At 34.3% G+C, this 22,644-nt stretch overlaps 1 protein-coding gene across 1 annotated transcript; it reads left to right on the top strand.

The window, feature by feature from the left end:
* The first annotated feature begins 2,725 nt into the window (after positions 1-2,725).
* On the top strand, positions 2,726-14,559 carry Commd8 (COMM domain containing 8). The gene is made up of 5 exons (XM_027937147.3): positions 2,726-2,819; positions 6,393-6,548; positions 9,926-10,078; positions 12,463-12,618; positions 13,660-14,559. Exons 1-5 carry the CDS (start codon positions 2,754-2,756, stop codon positions 13,678-13,680), a joined length of 552 nt encoding a protein of 183 aa, XP_027792948.1. The 5' UTR covers positions 2,726-2,753; the 3' UTR covers positions 13,681-14,559.
* The last annotated feature ends 8,085 nt before the right edge of the window (positions 14,560-22,644 follow it).

Below are 22,644 nucleotides of genomic sequence, written 5' to 3'. Positions count from 1 at the left end.
ATGGATATTATGTTAACTTTTTTCTATTATTTTCTATTATTAACCTTCTCTAATACAAAAATTGGTTCAAGGAATGGGAGTTTTTTGTAATTTAACCTAAAAGATGTTATTGGCTTAATGACTGTTAGCAGGCTGGAAAGATGGTGATTCATGTTATTCCATGCTCAGGATACTTGGAAGACAGACTCCATTCAAATGAGAGAGCGAATCCAGGCAATAGGTGGAAAAACAGATGCTTATCAGTGTAATTGGTTGTTATTGATTGCAGTTAGCAAGATGCTGAAGGAAGGGATCAGTTCAGGTAAGATTTGGCTGGTTTGAAAGCAAAAATGAAAGAGAATCAATACACTCAATTTATCATAGCTATCTTAAAATACTTGATATTTTAAATAAAAATTAAACAGAAAATCCAGAAAAACTAAAAGAAAATCAAAATCATCTATGATCCCCAAAATGAAAGATAATGATTACTAAAATTTTGTATATTCCTTTATCCAGGAATCTCTATATTGTATACACGCAACATACACCATAGATCATACAATACAAAGAAATTTGAAATCTAACTTTTTTTCTTCAATAGTTAATGTAAGCAAATTTAAATTCTGTTAGGCATTCTTCTACACAATCACTTTTCTGTGTCTTTATTTTATTTTTACCATAATTTATTAAGCCAATATTTTGTTACTATTTATTCACCATTACAAACAATGCATAAATTAATATTCTTACACCAAAATTATTTCATTCTTACCTATTTCTAGAACTGAAATTTCTGAGTCAAAGGATATATACATTTTGAAGACTTTATGTATGCAATTACATCCCTTTTGAAAAATTTTAATATATATTGCCAATAATAGTATTTGAGAATGCATGTTTTCCAAATTTGTGCATTTTATATTTTTTCTTTTTAATCTTTGCTATTGAAATTGTAAGTATAACCCAGATGACAGATCTTACTGTGTGCAAATGCAAATTAAGTCACATTAGCTACACCGTCTGTATTAGAATAAAGCTAAGTGATATTGACTGTAGGCCCATCATAAAACAAGCTTAAATAGGAGGCAAGTGCACTAATATTTTACAGAGATGTTCGTTCATGTAATTAGTCCTGGGCCAAAATGGTGTCAGTTATGAGCTCAATAATGTCAGGCAACTTGACTCCACCCTGTTGCCCTGCTGTACTTGGCCCATGACCCTCTGGTCCAAAAATGGCATCATCAGAGTTGTAGGAGATAGAGTGGGGAAGAAAAAAGGAAGAAAAAGGCAAATGGTATATTTGGGTTCTTCTTTAAATAAAAAGGTGCTGGGAAGAGCTGCATATTTCCTCTTTTGTCCCATTGGCCAGCATTTGGATACTGACCACACCAAATTCAAGTGGGGCTGGGAAATGTAGTTATTCCTCTTTCTGGAAAATTTGACCCAGGTAGATATTTTGCAGCCATGGAGTAAGTTGAGCACCAATAAATTGAAGTAGTTTTCCAGACTCCTACTCATATTAATAGTTACCTAGGGACCTCCTTTTCACAAAGTGTTTTAGGACAATTATATTTTAGTCTGGGCAGTGAAAGCTGTAAACATCTATCTGTATTAAGATTAGGAAAGTGGTAAATACTTTAAATTAGCGACCACTAGTGTACCATGAACATTCAAAGAAGGGAGAACTTTTGTTCACTAAATGAATTGGAGCATGGAGGAGAGAGGAAATTTGAGCTAACTCTTTAAGGATGTTACCAATGTTTTTCTCTGCAGAGCCAGATATTGAATAATTACTTTCTCTTCAGTGGTATGCGCCACCACTTTGCATCACTTTTGTTATTAACTTTAAAAATCAAACTGCAATTCCTGTTTCTGTTTGCTAGATATTGTGTGCTTTTTACATGCTAGGGGTTGTGTTATCATCACTGAATTTTTATAAACTGATTAAAAAACATCTGTAATAAGGGCAGACAGAGGAGAAAGGATACTCGTGTTTTAGGTTTAGTCTTACAGTAAGAGTGTAACTCTAGAGTTTGATCGATTTTTTTACCTTAACATTAGGCTGTGACTCTTAGGTGGCCTCGATTAGTGATTTTTGGGGTTGCCAGATAAAATACAGAACACACAGCTAAATTTATATATCGGATTATCTTTTTAGTTTAAGAATAATCCATGTAACATTAGGTCATACTTAAAACATTATTGGTTATTTATCTGAAATTTCACGTTTAACTTGATTTTTGGTATTTTTGCTTCATCAGACAACACTAGTGATATCTCGGATCCTGTTTGTTCTCTACAAATGGGGATGAAAATTGTTCCTTCTTAAGATAATCTACATAAAGAACCTTGTTCAGGATAAGACCTTAAATCAGCACGCTTTAATAAGAGATAGATGTCAAAATTCGGGGGCAATTAATTGTCCTGGGCTCACTCAAATACAGTATATGGTTACCCATACCAGACGGTTTTCTAAAGAGCAAGCCGAAAGTTCAATAGAAGTCTGAACACAGGCACAACCGCGTTGAGAGAGACCTGGGAAGCTGCCTTCCAGGGAGCAACGCGAGGGTGTGCCTGCAACATCCTGCCGCACGGGAAAGACTCCGCTTGATAACGGGAAATCCGTGGCCATGTCTCTGCGCACGCGCACAAGGACTTCTGTGGCTCCGCGCCCGCCCCGCCCCACCCTAGAGAGAGTCACGTGGGAGGACCGTCGCGGCGGCGGAGAGACTCGGCCTGGTCACGTGACCCCGTCCCTGCTTTGCACAGGGATGGAGCCGGAAGAGGGGACGCCCCTGTGGCGGCTGCAGAAGCTGCCCCCAGAGCGGGGCGCACAGGTGAGGGGGGCGTGGGCGGCGGCTGCGGCGCCGGCTGCGGGGCGGCCTGGCGCGCTGGTCGGCGGAGTGCCACCCAGGCGCCTTCGCGGGCTCCCCGGGAAAGTGGGGAAAGGGGACGGAACTCCTAGTGGCCGGGCCCCAGCTTTCTCTGGGGACCCTGGGAGGCCGAAGCTTGGGGTGCCACGTTGGCTCTTAGGCTTGGCTCAGCTGCCCTAAAGGATTTCCGTGCAGATGTGGCGTGCCGCCCGAGCCCCTGTGGGGAGGCCCACCTGCTCCAGGGTTCCCGGGCTCCCGATCTGTGCCGGGTAGTGGCCAAAACTCTTTGAAAGCTTTTGCCGTGGAGGTGGAGGTTTGCAACCTCCTCGTGCACACGTCATTCATTCATTAAACACAGACCTCCGGAACGCCTGCATTCTAGGCATCTGGTACTTTGCTGGGTGCTAGGGATATGTAGTGACTTGGAGCCGACCCTGCCACCTTGAGGGCGACAGAAAAACAAAACAAAACAAAAACTAAATAAGCACTACCAAGAATGAAAAATAACCAGTGAGGATGGTCTCAAGAGGTGAGGTATCTATTGACACTTCCAGTCTATGAAGAACTGGCTTATTCGTTCAGCAAGTTTTCTGTTGAAGTGTACAACAGATTGAATACCCAGATGGGTTGAGTAAACCGGGGAGGAGACATGGCTTGTGTCCTGCTGGAGCATCTTTTATGATGGCAGTTTGGTCTTCCTTTCTCATTTGTTCCATTTATAGTGGGGAGTGGAGGGGAAACAAGGAAATTAACTTCTCTTCTGCCAGGATGAAGAAAATCAAGTAACTCTTGAGTGGTTTACAAATGAGGAAACTGAAATGTCAACAGAGGGTTTTAGCAATTTTTCCAAGATTGTTCAGCCAGTAAATGGTAAAACCGAAACATTTGCTTAGATCTATTGACTGAGCCTTCTGACCATCCACTCTCCTGCTTTCATTCTATCCACTTCTCAGAAAAGGTCCACAACCTTTACTACCAGAGGTGTTGGTGGCTCCTAAATTGCTGGGTCCATCCAAAATCTCTTCCTTGAGTCACGCTTTTGCTTCAGTGGTCACAAATTCATTGTGTCCTTGGCTGAGCTCCTCTCCTTTCCTGGGGTCCTACTCCCTCTATTGCCTTATTTTTGCTTGGTGATATATGGTCACTCAACTTGAAATTCTGGGTTTCTTCCATGGCCTCTCTTTTCACATCTTTTTTACTCCTCTACTATCTCATCTTGAGTGTCCTTAACAATTAATGTTCCTTTAATTTCTTGTCATAAACTGAAGAGAGTGGGGATGGAGAGTCGAGGGGTTTAGTCCATTCTTTCTCTTTTTCTCTCTTTATAGCTCCTATCCTATTATTGAACATGTAAATTAGTTGCTTCCCATTGAATGTTGAGCACAGATGGCAGCCTGGACTCTGTTGCATTGTGTGTGAAACCCCCTATGATTTGGACCCTACCTACCTCTTTAGCCTTGTCTCCTCTCACCCTTCCCTACCTCACAAATTACCCCCTACTCCCAAGTCCAGCAGTGGTGTTTTACACTTTAATCCTATGTATATGCAGTTGCTTGTGATGGCAAATGCCTTTCTTGTTTCTGCTTGCCTGGCCACCTGCTCATCCTTACTCAGCCATAAAAGAAGAATGAAAGTATGGCATTTGCCTGTAAGTGGATAGAACTGGAGAATATCATGCTAAGTGAAATAAGCCAGTTCTTAAAAACCAAAGGCAGAATGTTCTCACTAATATGTGGATGCTAACCCACAGCAAGGGAGGGAAAGATTAGAAGTTCATTGGAGGAGACAAAAGGGAATGAAGGGAAGGGAGGAGGGATGGGAATAGAAAAAAAAAAAAAACAGTAGAATGAGTTGAACATATATTTCTTATCCTTATATATGAATACATGACCAATGACCAATGTAACTCCACATCATATACAACCACAACACTGGAATCCTAAATGGAACAAATTATTCTGTGTATGTATAATATGTCAACATACACTCTACTGTCATGTATACCTAGAAAGAACAACAGCAACAAAAGACTTAGCCTTTTCCTTGCTTCTTCTCCCCACTCTTTTGCATCTTCTATAAACTTCTGTTATAGCCCCTATTATTCTAAATGCACTTATTTATTTATTAAAAATGCCCTTTTGAAATAGAATTTTAAAGCTCTGTTATGGTAGGGCCTCATCTTATTTATTCCTAGTTTTCTCATGTGTAAAATGGGAATAATCATGATACTTAACCTCATAGGGTTGTAGTAAGGATCACTATAGTGCTTCGGGGTCCACAAATGATAGCTATTATCGTTATCTTTTCTTTGTATTTCTATTACCTTAGTGAATAACTGCAATGTAGTATTTATTACATGAATTCATTTTTTAAAATTCCAAAAAATGTAGCACCTTTATTTTTCAGTTTGAGTTCTGGGTTTTGCTGAAGCATGGGGATAGTCTAGGATACAATGGAATATATGTGCAGAAATTTGAATAAATTTTAAATCAAGTATGTTGGTTGATTTATGGTGCATAAAAATTCCGATTTATCATGCATTAGCTATTGTGAGGAAACAGAAGTTGCTCATTTCTGTTCAAATATGCACGATTTTATAGGGAAAGAGTTATTTCTTAAAATGGAGAAGAATATGATCCAGGAGGGAAAGAGTTAGAAGATTTGTCACTATAATGCTATTTTCAAGTTATGCAAATTCATTTATTACTTTTATAAGATTCAGATATCTTCTGAAATAGATAATCATATTAATCTTTGCCTAGAATAGTTCTGGCATAGTAGGTACTCAAATATATTGAAGGCGTGAATAATCTTAAGAGTGATAGTAGCAAATATAAGAATAATAGAGACTTAATAATGTTACCAAGAATGTGCAATGTGATTTGCATGTATTATGGAATTCATGTAGTATGGTAAGGGTAGATGATATACTTATTTTGCACTTGAGGAAGCAAAGACACAAACGTTTAAATAAAACTAGCAAGTAGTGGGACTAAAATTCACACTGTCTAATTTTGTTCTAAAACTCAGTCTTTTATGTGTTGGAATTTCAATTACTGATAATTAAGGTAGACAGAGAGGAATTCAAAAGAGGAAAATAATGTTTCTGAGGGTCTTCTTGGAGTAGAGCAAAAATAGTAAATTTGTTGTGAAAAATGGGGCAAAGCAAAATGAAGATTGTAGAACTACAATAAAAGACTTCAATGAAAAAGGCATGCCCTTTGCTCATGGATATAAATGTGTAAGGATCCTTAGGTGAAATTTTTACACTACCATCTTCCTTCTGGGAATATTGAAAAAAACAACACTATATCTTTAAAATTATTTAAGCTTAAGGTGGACATAATAAGGGAAAGTCTAGGATTTTTGTAGAACTCTAATTTTTAATTTATAAGAATAATCTTAAAAAAATTATAGTTCTGTGTCAGCTGCTCCTGCAGATAGCAGGAATGTCTTCCAACATCTGTTTTCTGTGAGGAAGAGAATTCCATTATAATTTTACTGATAAGTAAATTTATTTTCCTTTTTCTTCTCTAGCTACTTCACAAAATAATTGATGGCTTCTGTGGTCGAGCTTATCCTCTCTACCAGGACTACCACAGTGTTTGGGATTCAACAGAATGGATGAATGTTTTAGAAGATGTTACCAAATTTTTTAAAGCTCTAGTTGGTAAAAATTTATCTGATGAAGAGGTAAGTTCACTCTAAATCTCTATACCTTATAATGAATAATGCCCAGATATTTTTATTTTTTTAAAGTTTTTTTTTTAAGTTGGTTTTTAGAGCACCATATAATACAAGGGCCATTATCGGTAAGTACTGAATTTAACAGCAAAACCTCATAATTTGTAAGTAAATGGAAAATCTTTTTTGTGGAATTTCTGGTGCTTGGCCCTTTTTTGGTTGTTACTTCTTTTTGTTTTGTTGTTACTTTTTTAGTTGTGAAACATTTAAAGCATCTAGAAGAAAATAAGAAGTTAGATAACCAATACCTATGTCTCCAGAAACATGTTTAAATAATTTTTAACATTTTACTTTGTATGTTTCTGGTTTATGTGTTTTAGAAATAAATCTTTACAGAGATAACCTAAATACTCTCCTTCCTCAATAGAATATGCCACTCTCATCTAGAGATCACTACTCTTTTTTTATTTTTAGTTGTAGATGGACACAATGACTTCATTTTATTTTTTTAATGTGGTGCTCAGGATGGAACCCACTGCCTCACGTGTACTAGACAAGTGCTGTACCACTGAGCCACAAATCCCTACCCCGAGATCACTATTTGAAGGTGGTGGTCATGTTTTGTATTCCATATTGTATGTACATTCACATTTTTAAGCAGCATATGCAATTATTTGGTATGTTTAAGTGTATGGGTTTTAAATGATAACATGTGTATCCATTTGTAAATTGTTTTTGATGTAATATTGTATTTTAGATTTTTCTTGTTGAACGTGAATCTAGTGTATGTGTTTCATCCCCTTGTACTGTTGGTTGATAGGAATTAAATTTTATTTATTTATGACCCTGCTAACACTTAGGTTGTTGCCTCTTTGGTTACTCTAAGTGGTGCTGGCTGCAGATGTATTTGTCTCCTTGTAGATGCCTAAGCCAGCTTTTGTACAGTAGACGTCTTGAAGTGAAATTGCAGGGCCTTGGGAGAGCCTTCTTCCACTGAATTGCTTTTGTATCTTTGTCAAAGATCATTTGGACATATTTATATATGTTGCTCACTTTTTTAAGAGATTAGAGTTCTGTTTATTTTCATATTGATTAGAATGATACTCTGGACATGAGTTGTTAGACGTATGTATGTATTTTAAATCTTTATTACATGACTTTTCAGTCTCTTAATGGTGTCTTTTTATGACGTTCTGATTTTTAATCAAGTCAAGTTTTTCTTTTTTGGTGGTTAGTGCTATCATTGACCTACTTAAATATTTGCCCTGAAGATGTTAAGATATCCCTGTATGTTTTCTCATAGAGGCTTGATTGTTTTAGCTCTCATATTTGTATCACTAATAAATTTTGAATTAATATTTGTGTATGGAGGATGGGTTAAGTTCAAGTTTTTCTATATGAATATACATTTGACTCACTACTGTTTATTGAAACGAGCATCCTTCTTCACAGTATTACTGTGCAACCTTTGTGGTAAATCAGGTGGCCCTGTGAGGGGATCTATTTATGGACTCTTTATTGTATTACATTGTCTCTATTTGTTAGTTCTGCACTGCTGAAATTACTGTAGAGATAAACTACACTAAAACTACACTAAGTCTTGATATCTAGTATAAGATATCAACTTCATGTTTCTTCAAGATTGTCTTGGCTAGTCTACGTCCTCTTTGTCTTTGTGTACATTTTAGAATAGGCTTATCAGTTTTAACCAGCCCTCCCCAAACAAAAACAAAAACAAAACAAAATATCTGTTGGCATTTTATTGGGTATTGAACTGAATCTCTATGTCTTTTAGAGGAGAATTGATAACAATATTTAATTTTCTAGTCTGTGAAAGTAGGATATCCTTTCTTATATTTATTAGTTTTACTCTTGTTTCTTACTGTTTTATAGTTTTTAGTAGGGAGATCTTGCCAATATTTCTGTATTTATTTTTTAATTAAGTGATGTTTTTGATGTTCTTTAGTCTTGTAGATCTTATTCAAAGTTTTTAAGGGTGAGAGGATTTATATGACTCTCTTTAAATTTTAATACTTTTTATTTATTTTTCCTACTTTATTACATTGGCTAATACCTTTAGGACAGTGTTGGGGGAAAAAAAACAAAAAAACAGTGATAGTAGACATATATCTTATTCCTGACCTTAGGGAGAAAGCAAATACTATTTTACCATTTAGTATGCTAACTGAATCACTTTATAAGTAAGAATTCTCTGATTAAAAAAGATTCTTACATTCCCAACTTTGCTGATAATTTTTTATCATGAGTGGATATTGAATTTTATTAACTGTTTTTTCCTAAACTTATTATTTTTTCACCTCAATTTTGTTAATGTGGTGATTATCTTTGAATGTTAAACTAAACTTAAACTTCACTTGCCAGAATAAATTTTAGATGGTTAGGAGGTATTCTTTTCTCATGTGTTTCTTGGTTCTGATACACCAATATTTTGTTTAGGTTTTCTGCATCTATATTTGAGTGAGAGTGGCCTGTCGTTTTTCTTTTTCTGAAATTCCCTTGTCAAATTTTATTCTGGGCTCATGGAATGGGTTTGGGAAGCATTTTTTCCTTTTCCTGTTCTCTGGAAGAATTTTTGTGACTATTCATTTAGAATTGAGTTGCTTAATTTTTGAATACTTGGAAATAGTTTTTTTTAATCTTATCAGTTTTGATTTAGTTCTACAGTAATCAAAAAATACAAACAGTATTATTTCAACCCTTCATGGTTTGCTACCATGGCTCAGCATATGGTTTATTTTGGTGAATCTTCTATATACATTTGAAAACACTGTTTATTTAACACTTGTCAGGTACAGCATTCTGTATATCAATTAAGTGGAAAAATAGTGTTTTTAAATATTTTCTGTCTTTGCTAAGTTTTAAAAAATGTTTTTCTGTCAGTTACTAAGAGTTCTGGTAACATTTCTCATTATGAATGTAATTTTCACTTTTCAGAACTGCCATATTTTGCTGCTCTATTTTGAAGCTATGTTATTATGTACACATTAATTTATTACTGTTAGGTCTTTCTGTTGAATGGCCATTTTACTGTTCTCTATTTCCTATTATGCTTCTTGCCTTGAGAGCATGTTGTTTGGTGCTTTAATTGAGCTCAGTCAGCTTTCTTGCTCTCAGGTGTATTTACTTCCATGCTGCTTTATCAGTCAGCCATTTTTCTTTGCTTTCTGTTTTATAGGAATTTGTTAAAATCTATTTGCTGGTTATCCAGTCTCATCTTATTCTTTGCATGATTATAAAAGTATTATTTCTTTTTTTCATTCACTATCATTTTAAAAAGGTGTGTGATGGGAGAGGGGAACTATGTTACATTTTAAGCAGAAAGACCCTTTCATGTATATTCTAACCACTTATTTTTATTTTTGTAGACACTTCAGCAATTGAATCATTTGAATTCATCTCATCAAGAAGCTATCATGAAATGCTTGAAAAGTAGGAAAAATGAAATCAAGCAAGTTCTTTTAAGAGAAATAGTTGATATTTCTTCTGCACAGTTACAGGATTTTGATTGGCAGTTAAAGGTGAGAATCTGTTTGTGAGTATATATGTTTTTTGTTTCATTTTTTTGTATATAGGGAACTATTTTTTATAATATATATCTAAAATTTCTTTTAGTTTAGAAAGGCATTGTTCCAAAGAGATATCAAAAATGATTTAAGTTACATCTTTTGCGTTAGCTTGGGTGTAAAATACTCCAAGACACCATGAACAGTAACAATGCATTAATAGTAAATTTAACTATACCTATAAATCTTTTAAGACCTGTAAATCATAAATAGTGTGGCAATATATATATTCACCATATATATTTAGCTAGAGGTTTCTAGACTTTATAGCATTCTAAAGATTGATAAATGTGATTCTACTTTTGGGAGGAAGATCTATGATGTGTTATTAAAATAGTAGTTTTGAAACATTTTGAAGATAATCATGATCAGTAGGGTTAATAAAGAGCAATGACAGATCAACTTCCCATCCTGTATGAAGGACTTAGACCCGTAGATGAGGAGAAAACAAATATATTGTGTTCCTTGATTTTTATCTTGACCCTAGATAAAGTGCCTCGTATTGTTTTTGTGGACTAATGGGAGACAAAGTTGGGAACATAACACAGATGGGTTTGTAACTGTGTACATAACTATCCAAAGGTAGATGAATTATATTAGACAAGAAATTCTGGTTCTGATCTTGGCCCAGCCTTCTTTAACATTTTTATGAATATTATGTTGATCAAATTGGAGAGTGACATAAAAGATATACTAAATATATAATCAAAGTTTAAAATTATTTTACCTCTTATTATACTGATGGACCAAATGAAGCAAAATAAACTAATCAATGATCACCTAAGTAGAGGATTTTTCATTTAAATAAATAGATTTATGTTTTTTATAAATATGAAAGATAGGGTAGAAATGCTAACTGCAGCATGTATGAGAAATCTTTGGTGGTTTTGGTTTACCAAAATGTAGTTTAACTGATGTTGGTTCTGTATGGTTTGTTAGTAGAAATGCAATGTTTTAAGCAAGGGATAGTTCTCATAGATTCGGTTTTTAGCTGTTAAATCTTTTTAGTTAGTTTAATAACTTTTTAAAAATTCTGGCTGCCAAACTTAAGAGATATTTGAACAAATTGGAACACAGCTAAAAAGAATGACCAGGAATTTAAAATCATGATTTGTGAAATTGGTTTAAAACTCATGAGACCATGTCCCCAGAAAAGATGAAATCTAGTAGAAATACCATAGTTATTTTCAAAAATCCAAAAGTCATGGATAAGGGAATAAGTGTGTGCTCATTGACTCTAGAGACTAGGACAAGGGCAAAACTGTATCATTTGTAGTAAGATGGGTTTGAATTGAACCCAAGGAAGAACTTAACAACTATGAGTATCTGGAAGTGATTTTAATCACTTCTTGAGGTAGTTCACTTCTCATCATTGGTGGTATTCAGACATAGGGTGAGAAACTACCTTTTGAAAATATTGAGGAAAATTATCTGTAAGGTAGACAACCAGAAGGTGAGACTTCCAAAATCCCACATATTATGAGTACTGTTTTGGGGAGAGAGAATGGATATATGTGAGGATTAACTCCTCTGGTACCCCAAGAAAGGTACTTTGATGTTGCTTGTTAGGGAGTGTTTTCCTTACCATTACACAACTAGCGCCACCAACCCCTGCCCCCCTCCCTCCGTGCACCCCTAAAAGGGAGCACTCCAAATAAAGATTGTAGGGTTTTCTGGCTCAGATTCTAGATAATTGAGTTTCCCTTTGTTATCTCCAATGAAGCTACAGCGCTTGTTTCAAAAACTACTAATACCATAAATACTGTATTTAAGTCTCAATTTCTGTAGGATACACATACTCTGAAGACAGAAACTAAGTAGTGAGGTAAATTTGTTCAGTGGTTTTGTTGAGTGGTACTAATTGGAAATGATATGTTGATGATATTTATTAATAGTTTAATAGATGGCTGATGATGAAGTAATTAAGCATCTTAATTTGAGATTTTACCAGTATTTTTAGTCTCATTTATCTGTATACACCAATAATAATAATAATAATCTTGCGATCTTTAATCTTCTTTAAGAATTCTGTTTCTTGTTGCATTGGACCCATTCTATACTCCTGATAGTTCTTATGATTAAAACAATAATTACAATCCTAAAGAAAGTGTAACTTGTTAAGCCAGACTAAGCTCCTGCCACAAAACTGCCACTGGTTGTCCCTGCCTACCTACTTCCTCTCTTTCATTTATTCTCTTTTTCTTTCTATGCTTCAAATATATATTGTTTTGAAATGAGTTTGTTTTCTTTTTTAAAATGTCTTGTTTATAAGCTCTGATGCATACTTAATATGTTCCCTTATAGTATTTATTAATTACTGTTTTCCTCATTTTGAACAGCTTGCACTTTCTAGCGACAAGATTGCTACTTTACAAATGCCACTCTTAAACCTTCATCTAGATGTAAAAGAAAATGGTGAAGTAAAGCCATATTCGGTTGAAATGAGTAAAGAAGAGCTGCAGAATCTAATAAATTCCTTGGAAGCAGCTAATAAGGTATTTGTTTTAATTTTATCATACAGATTAAATTTTTTAAAGTTTTGATTGATACATGTGGAGCAATAAAAGAAAAACTTTGGTTTCACTCTTAGTGTCTCTCTGTTCCCTGATATTTTATGCCAATACAGAAGATACTTGTTCATAAACTTGATCTCTAGTTTTAGACATTGAATTAATTGTAACTGGTATTTAATTTGAGGCATAATTTACCAAGTAATTATTTTTGAAAGAAAATTATGTTATTTTTAACAGATGGATTTGCTTTGCTTTAGTGCTCATTAATGATTTTTTTTTTACATTGAAACTATGAAATTAGTTGGTTCTGAAGAGTTCTTAGGATTAAAAATAGTTATAGTCCTGAAAATAATGTGTTATTTAACTGGAAAAATGAAAGAAAATTGCTTTTGTAATCCTCTAAATATGGGAGATAAAATACGACATGTAGTTATTATGACAAAATCAGGTTAAGATGAGATAGAAGTAGTGAATGTGTAAAAATTTTATGTTTACAAAGCATTGGCTAAATAACAATAACCACTAGTATTTAATAAATGCAAAAAATAATAAACAGCAGAAACTATTGCTGTGAGGAAGAAATAACACTAATGATCCTTGTATATGTATATTCCGTCATTATTCCTCAGCAGTGTCTCATGTGATGTAGTCTTAATGATTAAGTCTTAATTATTCTTACCCACTTCTCTGGCTGCCAGTATACTTCCTGGTCCCACCTTTTAAAAAAACTGATAAATGCCAACTTCTTTCCATACTCTGCAGTTAGTTAGACATTTTAATTCCTCAATGATTGGTTCGTAGGCTCAGAAACCGAATTGGTAGTCCAAGGGTGGCTGTCCTTTGGATGGGGCTGAAATATGTGGAGTAGGTGTGGTGAAGCCACAGACCCTGTCAGTCAGGGACCAGCAGTTACTGTTACTAATTCTCTATCTCCTCTTCACAGACTCCAGAGCATTTTATTTAGCATACATCAGCATCATTCTAGTATAACCTGATATTTTCCTTTCCAATTTATGTTTTAAGGTGGTCCTGCAGTTGAAATAACAGGAAATAATGGCTACCAAAGCTATCAGATGTCACTGCAACACTTGATATGGGAGAGTGAATGCTGTGTGTTCAAGACCCCTGAGATGTATTGACTCTACATCAGGCTGAGAGGGCAGCAGAGCTGAGATTTGAAAGATAAAAGTCTACCAGCCTCCCTAAGGAACAGGAAATTACTTGGTAGATAGGAAATAGACAAAATGAAAGATGAAAAAGATGTAGTTGCAGTTTATATTTTCATAATGATTGTTTTGTCTCGTTTATTAAATATTTGAGAAATTTGTGTAGATAAAATTTTATTGAAAGGTAAAAATAGCTTATAAAGTAATGTAAACATGCAGAAGCACAAACATACTTGAATATTGCTTAAAAATTATGTGACTAGAAAAGACATGTATTATGGATATATAATTAATTTGTGATATTTAAGAATAACTTTTAAAAACAATGTATAAGCTGCATTTATAACTCAGGAGATTTCATATCTTTCTCATATTTCAAAGAAAAGATTATAAAATATAAAGTTTCTTAGAGAAAGGGTCTTTATCAGACATGAAAAAACAAAATAATTCAAAATTTATGTGAGTTTATAGATTCTATGAATTAAATCTGGAACACACAGAAATGAAAATAACATTACTATTTCTGCATTTCCATGTCTGGTTGGGAGACTATGTTCTGATTAGATGTCATTGTGTAGTGTATATATTGTTATTGGGGTATCAGGTAAGACTATCTACAGGACCTGTTTTGTTATAAATTCTTAATAATGAACTTAACACTTTTGGATGTTACAAATACAGTGGAAAACAGAAAATTTTTAACCTCAGCTAACTTTAAAAATAAGTATTCTGAACAAATAAAAAGTGTCATGTTTCATTTTTATGTATTACTTTGTTTCAAATAACTTTCTACATATTCAGAAGTCAGCAATGCATAATTAAGTGGTGTCTACTATTTGCAAGCTTTGTGGTGCATTAAAGTATCAGGCTATCCTTTGAGATGTCCAGAGGATGACAGGATGATAAGCATATCTTCACCTCTAATCATACAGGTGAGGATAGGCTTAGAGCATTTTAATAAATATGTGAGTGTGATCTAAGCAGTATTACTCAAAATGTATCTGTGTACTGTGTACTGTGCCAGTCATTATAAGTTATCAATTAGAAAAGGAGCTTGGTCCAGAAGGGTTAACAATGTGTTTGGTGCTCGCTTCATCTAGACATTTTGGTTATGAAAAATGTACCAGCTGAAGTAAACAGTGAGTGTGCTTAGTGTAGTTCTTGATTTACCTTCTTGTGCAAAATCTTAGATCATTTTGGACCAGTAACAGTTTGCAGACCAGCACTGTGAGTACCACTGCGCTTGAGGCCTCTTCTGAATTGCATCTTTCTAGGCAGGATTCTCCTTCACAAGGAAAAAAATCTTGCCCTATTTAATCCTTCTCTCACCACATGGTATTGTTCCATTGGCATTTTCAACAGCTTTATTAAAATCTAATCGGCAAACTACATACTGTCATTATTTAATGTATACAGTTTGATAATTTTTTTGTTTTATTTTCCTTTGACTTATTTTAATTTAGAAAGAAACCCTTTAATGATGCAAAATTTTAAACAACAGAAAGGGCAAAATAGTACAATGAACTACTGTATATATTAGTCAAGGTGCCACAGAATTAACATTGTGCAATATTTGATATATATTATATGTGTATACTCATATACACATATAGTATATATTATATACATTTGTATATTTTTTAATATTTATTTTTTAGTTATAGGTGGAACACAATATCTTTATTTTTATGTGGTGCTGAGGATCGAACCCAGGGCCCCAGGCAAGCTCTCTACCTCTGAGTCACAACCCCAGCCCCTGTATATATTTTATTTATGTATTATTAGAACTTTATATACAATACAATTTTATTTTTGCTGAATTAGTTAAAGTAAATTATAGAAATCATCACAATTTACCAAGGTATTTTAGCATGCATTTCTTAAGAACAAAATTTTACATAATCACAATGCTACATTACTTCTTGGGGGTAAATACTTTAGAGTGAAATGCCTGGGTCATATGGTAGGTTTATATTTACCTTTTCAAGATACTGCCAAACTGTTTCTTGAAGTGATTTTACCGTTTTATAGTGTGTGAGTGTTCCCATTCCATCTTGCTACCACTTTATTATGAAGTGAGTGCCTAAGAAATGTGGACAGTAAATTATAAGATTGTGTAAGTATATTAATTCTTTTTGTCTGTGTTAGAGAAGATGGGAAGATAGAATCAAATGTTTATTTGTCCTGTAACTATATCCTGATGACATTAGATCTTAAAATTAAGGTTAAAAAATAGAGCTGAATATGTAGCATTTTATTTTATCTCTGGAGTTAATTAAAGAAAAGCATCCTAAAAATATTTAAAACCCATTTAAAGAGAACAGGTTTAAACTAAACTCGAAACTAAGCTAAACATCCAGAGAATAATGTTCTTAGGGGGTACAGATTATGTGCTGCTGGGCTGTACCTTACAGGCTGAGTCTCAGCTCCAGTCTGTTTAGCAAAAGCAGCCAACTTGTGGTAGCCTGCCTTGCAAATGCAAATATATTAACAACAATGCTGTACATACTCAGTGAGTGGGATAGGTAAGGTTATATTTATTTAACATTTGTGTATAATAAAGCTAAAGTTTCTGTTAAGAATACTGGTTTCTTTGAAAAGGGGTTAACTTTTTAGCTAACACCCTTGTGGAGAAGGTGATATATGACAGAAACATTCATAGGTTTAATGCACTTCTAAGATTGACATCTATAGCCCCTTGTTTTTTCTTTAGTATGTGTGATAAATGGATGATTTTCTTCTTAAATTCTGAGCTTAGATAAGGAATTGTTGCCTTTTGTTTACATGCTACTAGTAAATCCTGACATGAACTTGTCATTCTTGGAGATGTCTTTGTTTTGGGGTCTTATTTATTTATTAATACTGGAGTCAGTTGAGAGGGTGGAAAAGTTCTGAGTCACATGGGCTTCTTTCAGATAAAAAGATTATATGCCGATGCATTTTGATACAAAGCAGTTCATCTTTTGAACATGTTTATAATTTGTCTTTAAAAATGCTTTCATTTCAAAGATCAAATATTTCTATATTAGAAAAGTTTTTTCAGTATATTTTAATAATATCTTTTGGGTTATTTCTGTTTTATGATAATTATACAATGTCTTCCTGAAAAGTACATTTTTTTTTCAGTGCTATGAGTTTTTCTTTGATAATACATATTGAAACTCAACATGTTAAAGCTGAACAAAAGTTTTATATTAACCTAGTTAGGTTTGCAGTTATATTGGAAAAGTTATGTCCAAGTGTAAGGCTGAGAGTGGGCTTTGGAGTTGTGCTTCTGGCTCCATTATTTGCTTGGCAAGTTATTTTTGTCTTGTTGGGCTTCCATATTTCCAAATACAAAGTGGGGAAAACAGATATCTCATAACGTGGATAAATTTAATTCTCACAAAATGTCTCTGATGCAGATTCCAGATATCTAAAATATCTGTAATGTTGACCTCCAGAGACAAAACTGACCAAGCTGAATATCACCATAGGAAGCTCATGGACATTCTGCAGGAGAATAAAAGAGTTTCTAGTTTCCTCAAGTCAGTGGTGTAAAGTAAAATGCAAAGGTGCATGCTTTCCAGTGAGAGACTTGGGTCTAACCAAAGGCAACCGGAAGATTCTGTTTGGCTCCACATTTGGGTGGAGGAAATGCTGTAAAAAAGGCCTTTATTTACTACAGGGATTAAACCCTGGGGTGCGTAAGCACCCCCTGAGCCACATCCCCAGTCCTTTTTATTTTTTATTTTGAGATAGGGCCTCACTAAGTTGCTGAGGCTCCTGCCTTTCCCTCCTGAGCCACTAGGATTATAGGTGTGCAGCACTGTGCCTGGATGAAAAAGGCAATTTTGAGGCAATTGAAAATGTGAATAGGGACTTGGCATTAATGATACCAAGAAATTACTATTTTTTGTTAGCTATGAATATCATAATGGTTAGATTTTATGCCCATAATTTATAGAAATGTGTATAAGTAAAATGAAAATGTATTTAAGATTTGATGTAAATTACTTTAGAAAAAAAAAAAAAAAGAACTGGTTATATAACCCTAATGTGACTTTGATAGTTGTAGACACTTGATAGTCATATAATATGGGTGGTGGATATGTTTGAAATTTTACAGACTCAAAAATTAAAAGAAATAAAGCAGTGTCCTCAGAGGTGAAATTACTTGGTTACTTGTGGCAGCACAGATACATTAAATGACTGCACAAATACAGGAAATCTCCCGGTTGTCCAGAAAACCCTCGTGCACACCGGCAGATGACCAAGTCTTTTACCTAGTTCTGTCTGGACATGCCATAATTGCTGTGAATGAGGATGCACTGGTTTGCCCTTAGCTCTTAGCTAGTCTTGCCATCTAAATGGTAATTTTCTCTGAGGCTGAGAAGCTTTGTTTGATATCATTGCCCTAGCCTTCTCACAATGCCCTGGCATGATTACTTTTAACTTCTTGTTGAATTAATAAAGACTTTGTTTTCCTTTTTTTAGGAAGATGTTAGATGTTAAACACCTGTCTTAGTTAAGCTTCTTACTCAGATAGTAAATACTAAACATGTTTTAAATATATACATATATATTTATTTTTTTTCTGTTTGTTTTTCTACTGTAAATAAAATCAAATGTCCATTTACTTCTCCCATTATATAACATAGTCTTCTGGATTTAGTTGCCAGTATTGAATGCCTCAAAAAGTAGCCCTGCAGGCAGGAGTCCAGCTGATGAAGTGGTGGTTCCCAGTTATTTTGTTAGATGGATACTAATGTTGTTCCTTGCTAGAATTTAGACTCCTATTGGAAAGCTATTCTACTAACTATACTTAATGGATAAACGAACTTCACACCTTTAGTCTGCTCATTGCTTTATTGTGAACACATTGTTTCTGAGGGGAGAGAATGAGTTTCAAGTTAGAGGTCTTCAAATGATGAAAGACTGACCAATAGGCCAACTCCAATATTCGTATTTACAGTGGAGATTTTAAAAGAATTTGACACAATGCACCTCACAAATGGGTGCTGTTAAATCAGTTTTAAATATCATGTTTGAAAATAAGACTTTATTTCTTCATTTTTTCCCTGATATGTAAATATTCCATTTGTCCAAATGTTTGTAAGGCATGTTTGTATGAATATTTTTTAAAAACTCAAAATGATACAGAAACAAGCTCCTGGAAAAGTGCTGGTCCCTCTTTTTCCCCAATTGTTGGATAATCCTGCAAAGAATTACTTCCAACTGAAGCAATTTAGCTTTGTATTAAATTTTACCATAAAAGCTTTGAAATGATAAATTCAGAATGCTAAACATTTTTAAGAATTATAAGATGATATACCTGAAATCTTGCATGTTTAAAACAGTACAAAGTAAGCTTTTTATATATAGGCATTTTTTCATTAAAAATTTTTTATTTGTGGTTTTGAAATAAACAAGCTGACATAAATTGTACATATTTACAGTAATAAGCTACATTTCAGAAGCTGCACAATTACTTTTACAAGTACAGCTGATGGTTTTTGACACCAGCCTTTCAAAAGTGTTTTGTCTTTCATTTGCTGCAACAATTAAAACCTTGTACCAAAGCAAACAGCAACTTATTTTATAGCAAAGCCACACTAATAACAAAAATATTTAGTGAATTGTGGTCAGTCCTGTGACTGTTAGGGTTATCTGTGAATCCTGAAATCGAGAGCACAAGCATTTCTTGTGTCCATACCTGATTGCATGTAAATTGATTTTGCATTTACAAGAGTACACACTTACTCAATGAATGACTAATTGTAGAAAAAAGGCCATGAAGGGAAAAAGGGTCAGGATCAGAGGCCACTGAACAATTTGTTATTCACTAATTCACAGCCTAAGGGAAATCTGTCTTCTTTCATGTGTATAAATCACAGTCTACAGGCTTCATGGATTTTCTCCACAGATTTTGAGATAATGAAAGCATAACATTACATACTTTAAGCACATAAAAAGGAATTAATGAAACAATAATTTAATCAAGTCCCTAACAGAAACGATGCAGAAAAGTACACGCTGTATGAAAGGTTGATTTCAAATGTAAAAAGCAACTACAGAAAAGTCACAAATATCATTAGACAGAATGGCAATTTCAATCAGAAAATGCAGCATATATTGATACAAAATAGAAAACTTGAATTATAAAAGTAAGGAGTCCACCATTTCCTTTCTTGGCATTTGTTAAAACCTGTCTGTCTTCATTAAAAAATTTCTACAGGTTTCCAGAAATACTTATTCTTGCCATTTAACTTCTTTAGTGGTCTGGTAGGTGTACAAAAGTATTATCTGCTCATGTAAGAAAGAAAATGCTTATGTGAAAAGAAATATTCAAATATTATTTATGTTTCTTTTCAATGAAAGATTCTGCCTTCTGAAAAATAAAGAGAGAAAGGAATTCCTTTATTTACAAGAATTTTGCAATACCAATCAGATTATGGATTAGCTAAATCACATTTGGTAGGAGGGTAGATAGTAAAATTGATTAGTGGAGACTTAAAAACACAAGGAATAAAACACGTAACAATATCCTCTGACATATTTGGCGAGTTTAGCATAACGGATTTTGAGAGGCAACAAAAGGTACGCATTTCTTTTGTAAGTAGCACCTGCTTTTGAAAGCCCCAGCTATTTAGTACAGGTTGCTATGAGTTAAAATAGCAGAAGATTGGTTTGGCAAGATTGGCTAATTTGGGGATTCAATCAAGTATCAGGTGAAATGATAGCCAAAGAGGTGTTCCATTGCTGGCAGGATAGTCATTTCCTATTCTGTAGCCTGAGGAGCCCTGCTTCCCCAAACCTCCTGAATCACTGTGTCAAGGTCTTTGCCTCAGGTTCAGTCCCCTCCCAGAAAGAAAAGAGGAGCAAAATAATTATTCAGAGATGATAGATAGCCAGGAGAATTTTTCAAGGAAGCCATCCTTAACCCAGATGCTTTTCTTTCAAAAACAGTTTTTATTTGTATTTTAACAATATGAAACTTTCCAGATTTTATTTCCATTAACCTTTTAAATGACACACTAACATTATTTCACATTAGCTATTAGGCTTCCATTACAATGGCACAAAATGCTGCCTGGTGGTCAAAAAATAAAAAGCTTATTTAAAAATGTCAAAGAATTTTTGGTTACTGTAAACATTTGTATCAGTGGGGATTGATTTCCAAAAACCTCATGCAATCTTGACCTTGTAGTAATTTCACAGAGTAGTTTTTATCAAGAGGGTTATTGGCTCTCTTTAAAGTATGGAGGTGAGTAACATGCTCAATAAATATATGTGTATAGAATCATATGCATTCCCTTTGTAGAAAAGTAGTGGTATTCTGAGTATGAAAGGTCACTTGGATATATAGTTCTTTTTTCCATGGCACTATAGTGAGTGAGAATAATCTAGGGGCTTCCCTAAAAATATGTCGAGAATCAATGCAAAATATAATATACTTCAAGCTTTATCCAGTGAGTATTTTTAAAACATGTAGGAAACACATCATTAATGAGTCGATTAAAAAAAGAAAAAGCAGATACACTGTAATTCAATGTACTGGGGAAATACATGTAGAAAAATATGTTATTTAGTAAAACTGGGGCAGCTGGTTGCCACTCTGAGGTAAGGCTTGCAAATTATATTCTGTGCAAATAAGTAAATACTTAGTAGGAGACAGGAATGTTAATAATTTAAAGAGCCTTCTAAAAAGGCATTTTGCTGTACATATTTAGTCTTGAGAAGCAGTGACAAATGTCAAAAAAACAAAAAACAAAAAACCTCTCAGATCCAAACCTTCTACTAATATCTTGGCAGAAATAGAATTTGGTATGCAGTATCTTCTAGGAGTATTCTCTTAGAATTCACATCGAATGTTCCAGTTCTCAACTTCAAGAATGAACACCCATAGAAGCTAGATTTAAAAGGCTTTTAATAAGTTGAACATGGATAAACAAAGCAGGGGGAAAAAAAGAAACCTAAAGAATTTTTTTCTTTCTCCAAAAGGAAAAAGCAGTAATAATTAGAACGGAAAATTCAATTCTAACAGAACTGGTAGAATCTAGAATGGCAGTATTATGAGGATTCAGTCTATTTAATTATACAAAGTGGAAAAAAATCTTGGTGACCACTCTGCATGACACCAACTGTGTTCAACTGTGATGACTACAATTTATTTGAAGTTTGTAGGTTTCAGTTCTATGGGACTGAAAGAACTTTGGGGAGAGTTATCCCCACAGGTATTATATGTAATTTCAAAATATTGCTTATTATGAAAATGCATTTCTCTTGCTATATTTACCATTGTAGGCCATTTAATCAGCATTTGTAGACTCTGCAATGGACAGGTCAATAGATGCTTTGGACAGTACAAAGAATTAGAAAATGGGGAGTGTACTCTGAAGGACCTTATACTTTATTTATGGTGGCAGAATATTTCTGTACAAAACTGCTGGAAATACACTGATGAAATAATTATTTTATTGGGCAAAGTACAAGAATTGAGGGAGTGTTAGCAGGAGAGGGGATGGAATGAGGAGGGGTGCTCACATATGGGTTTTTGGGTAGTGTTGTCCTGATTATAAACCACCACTGGAGTGGGTTTTAGAAGAATAATATCTGGGGGATGGAAATCAGATGTAAATCTTAAATCATGGCAATGAGAAGAGTTTGGAATGATGTGTGGCTTTGGAGTGGAAGGTAGGGAATGCCTGAGAATTCATTGCTTGAATCTGAGTAAGGAGACCAATGAAAAGATAAGATGAGCATGAGTGGTGGGGAAGACTGGTCAGAAGTAATAAATGATTCACAGGCTGCTAAGACCTATTTTCTTCAATTTGTTAATATGAATTTATTAATGTTTTCC

The sequence above is a fragment of the Marmota flaviventris genome, chromosome 7 (assembly GCF_047511675.1).
Source record: "Marmota flaviventris isolate mMarFla1 chromosome 7, mMarFla1.hap1, whole genome shotgun sequence".
NCBI classification, from domain to species: domain Eukaryota; kingdom Metazoa; phylum Chordata; class Mammalia; order Rodentia; family Sciuridae; genus Marmota; species Marmota flaviventris.
This window is presented reverse-complemented; position numbering and strand designations above follow the sequence as displayed.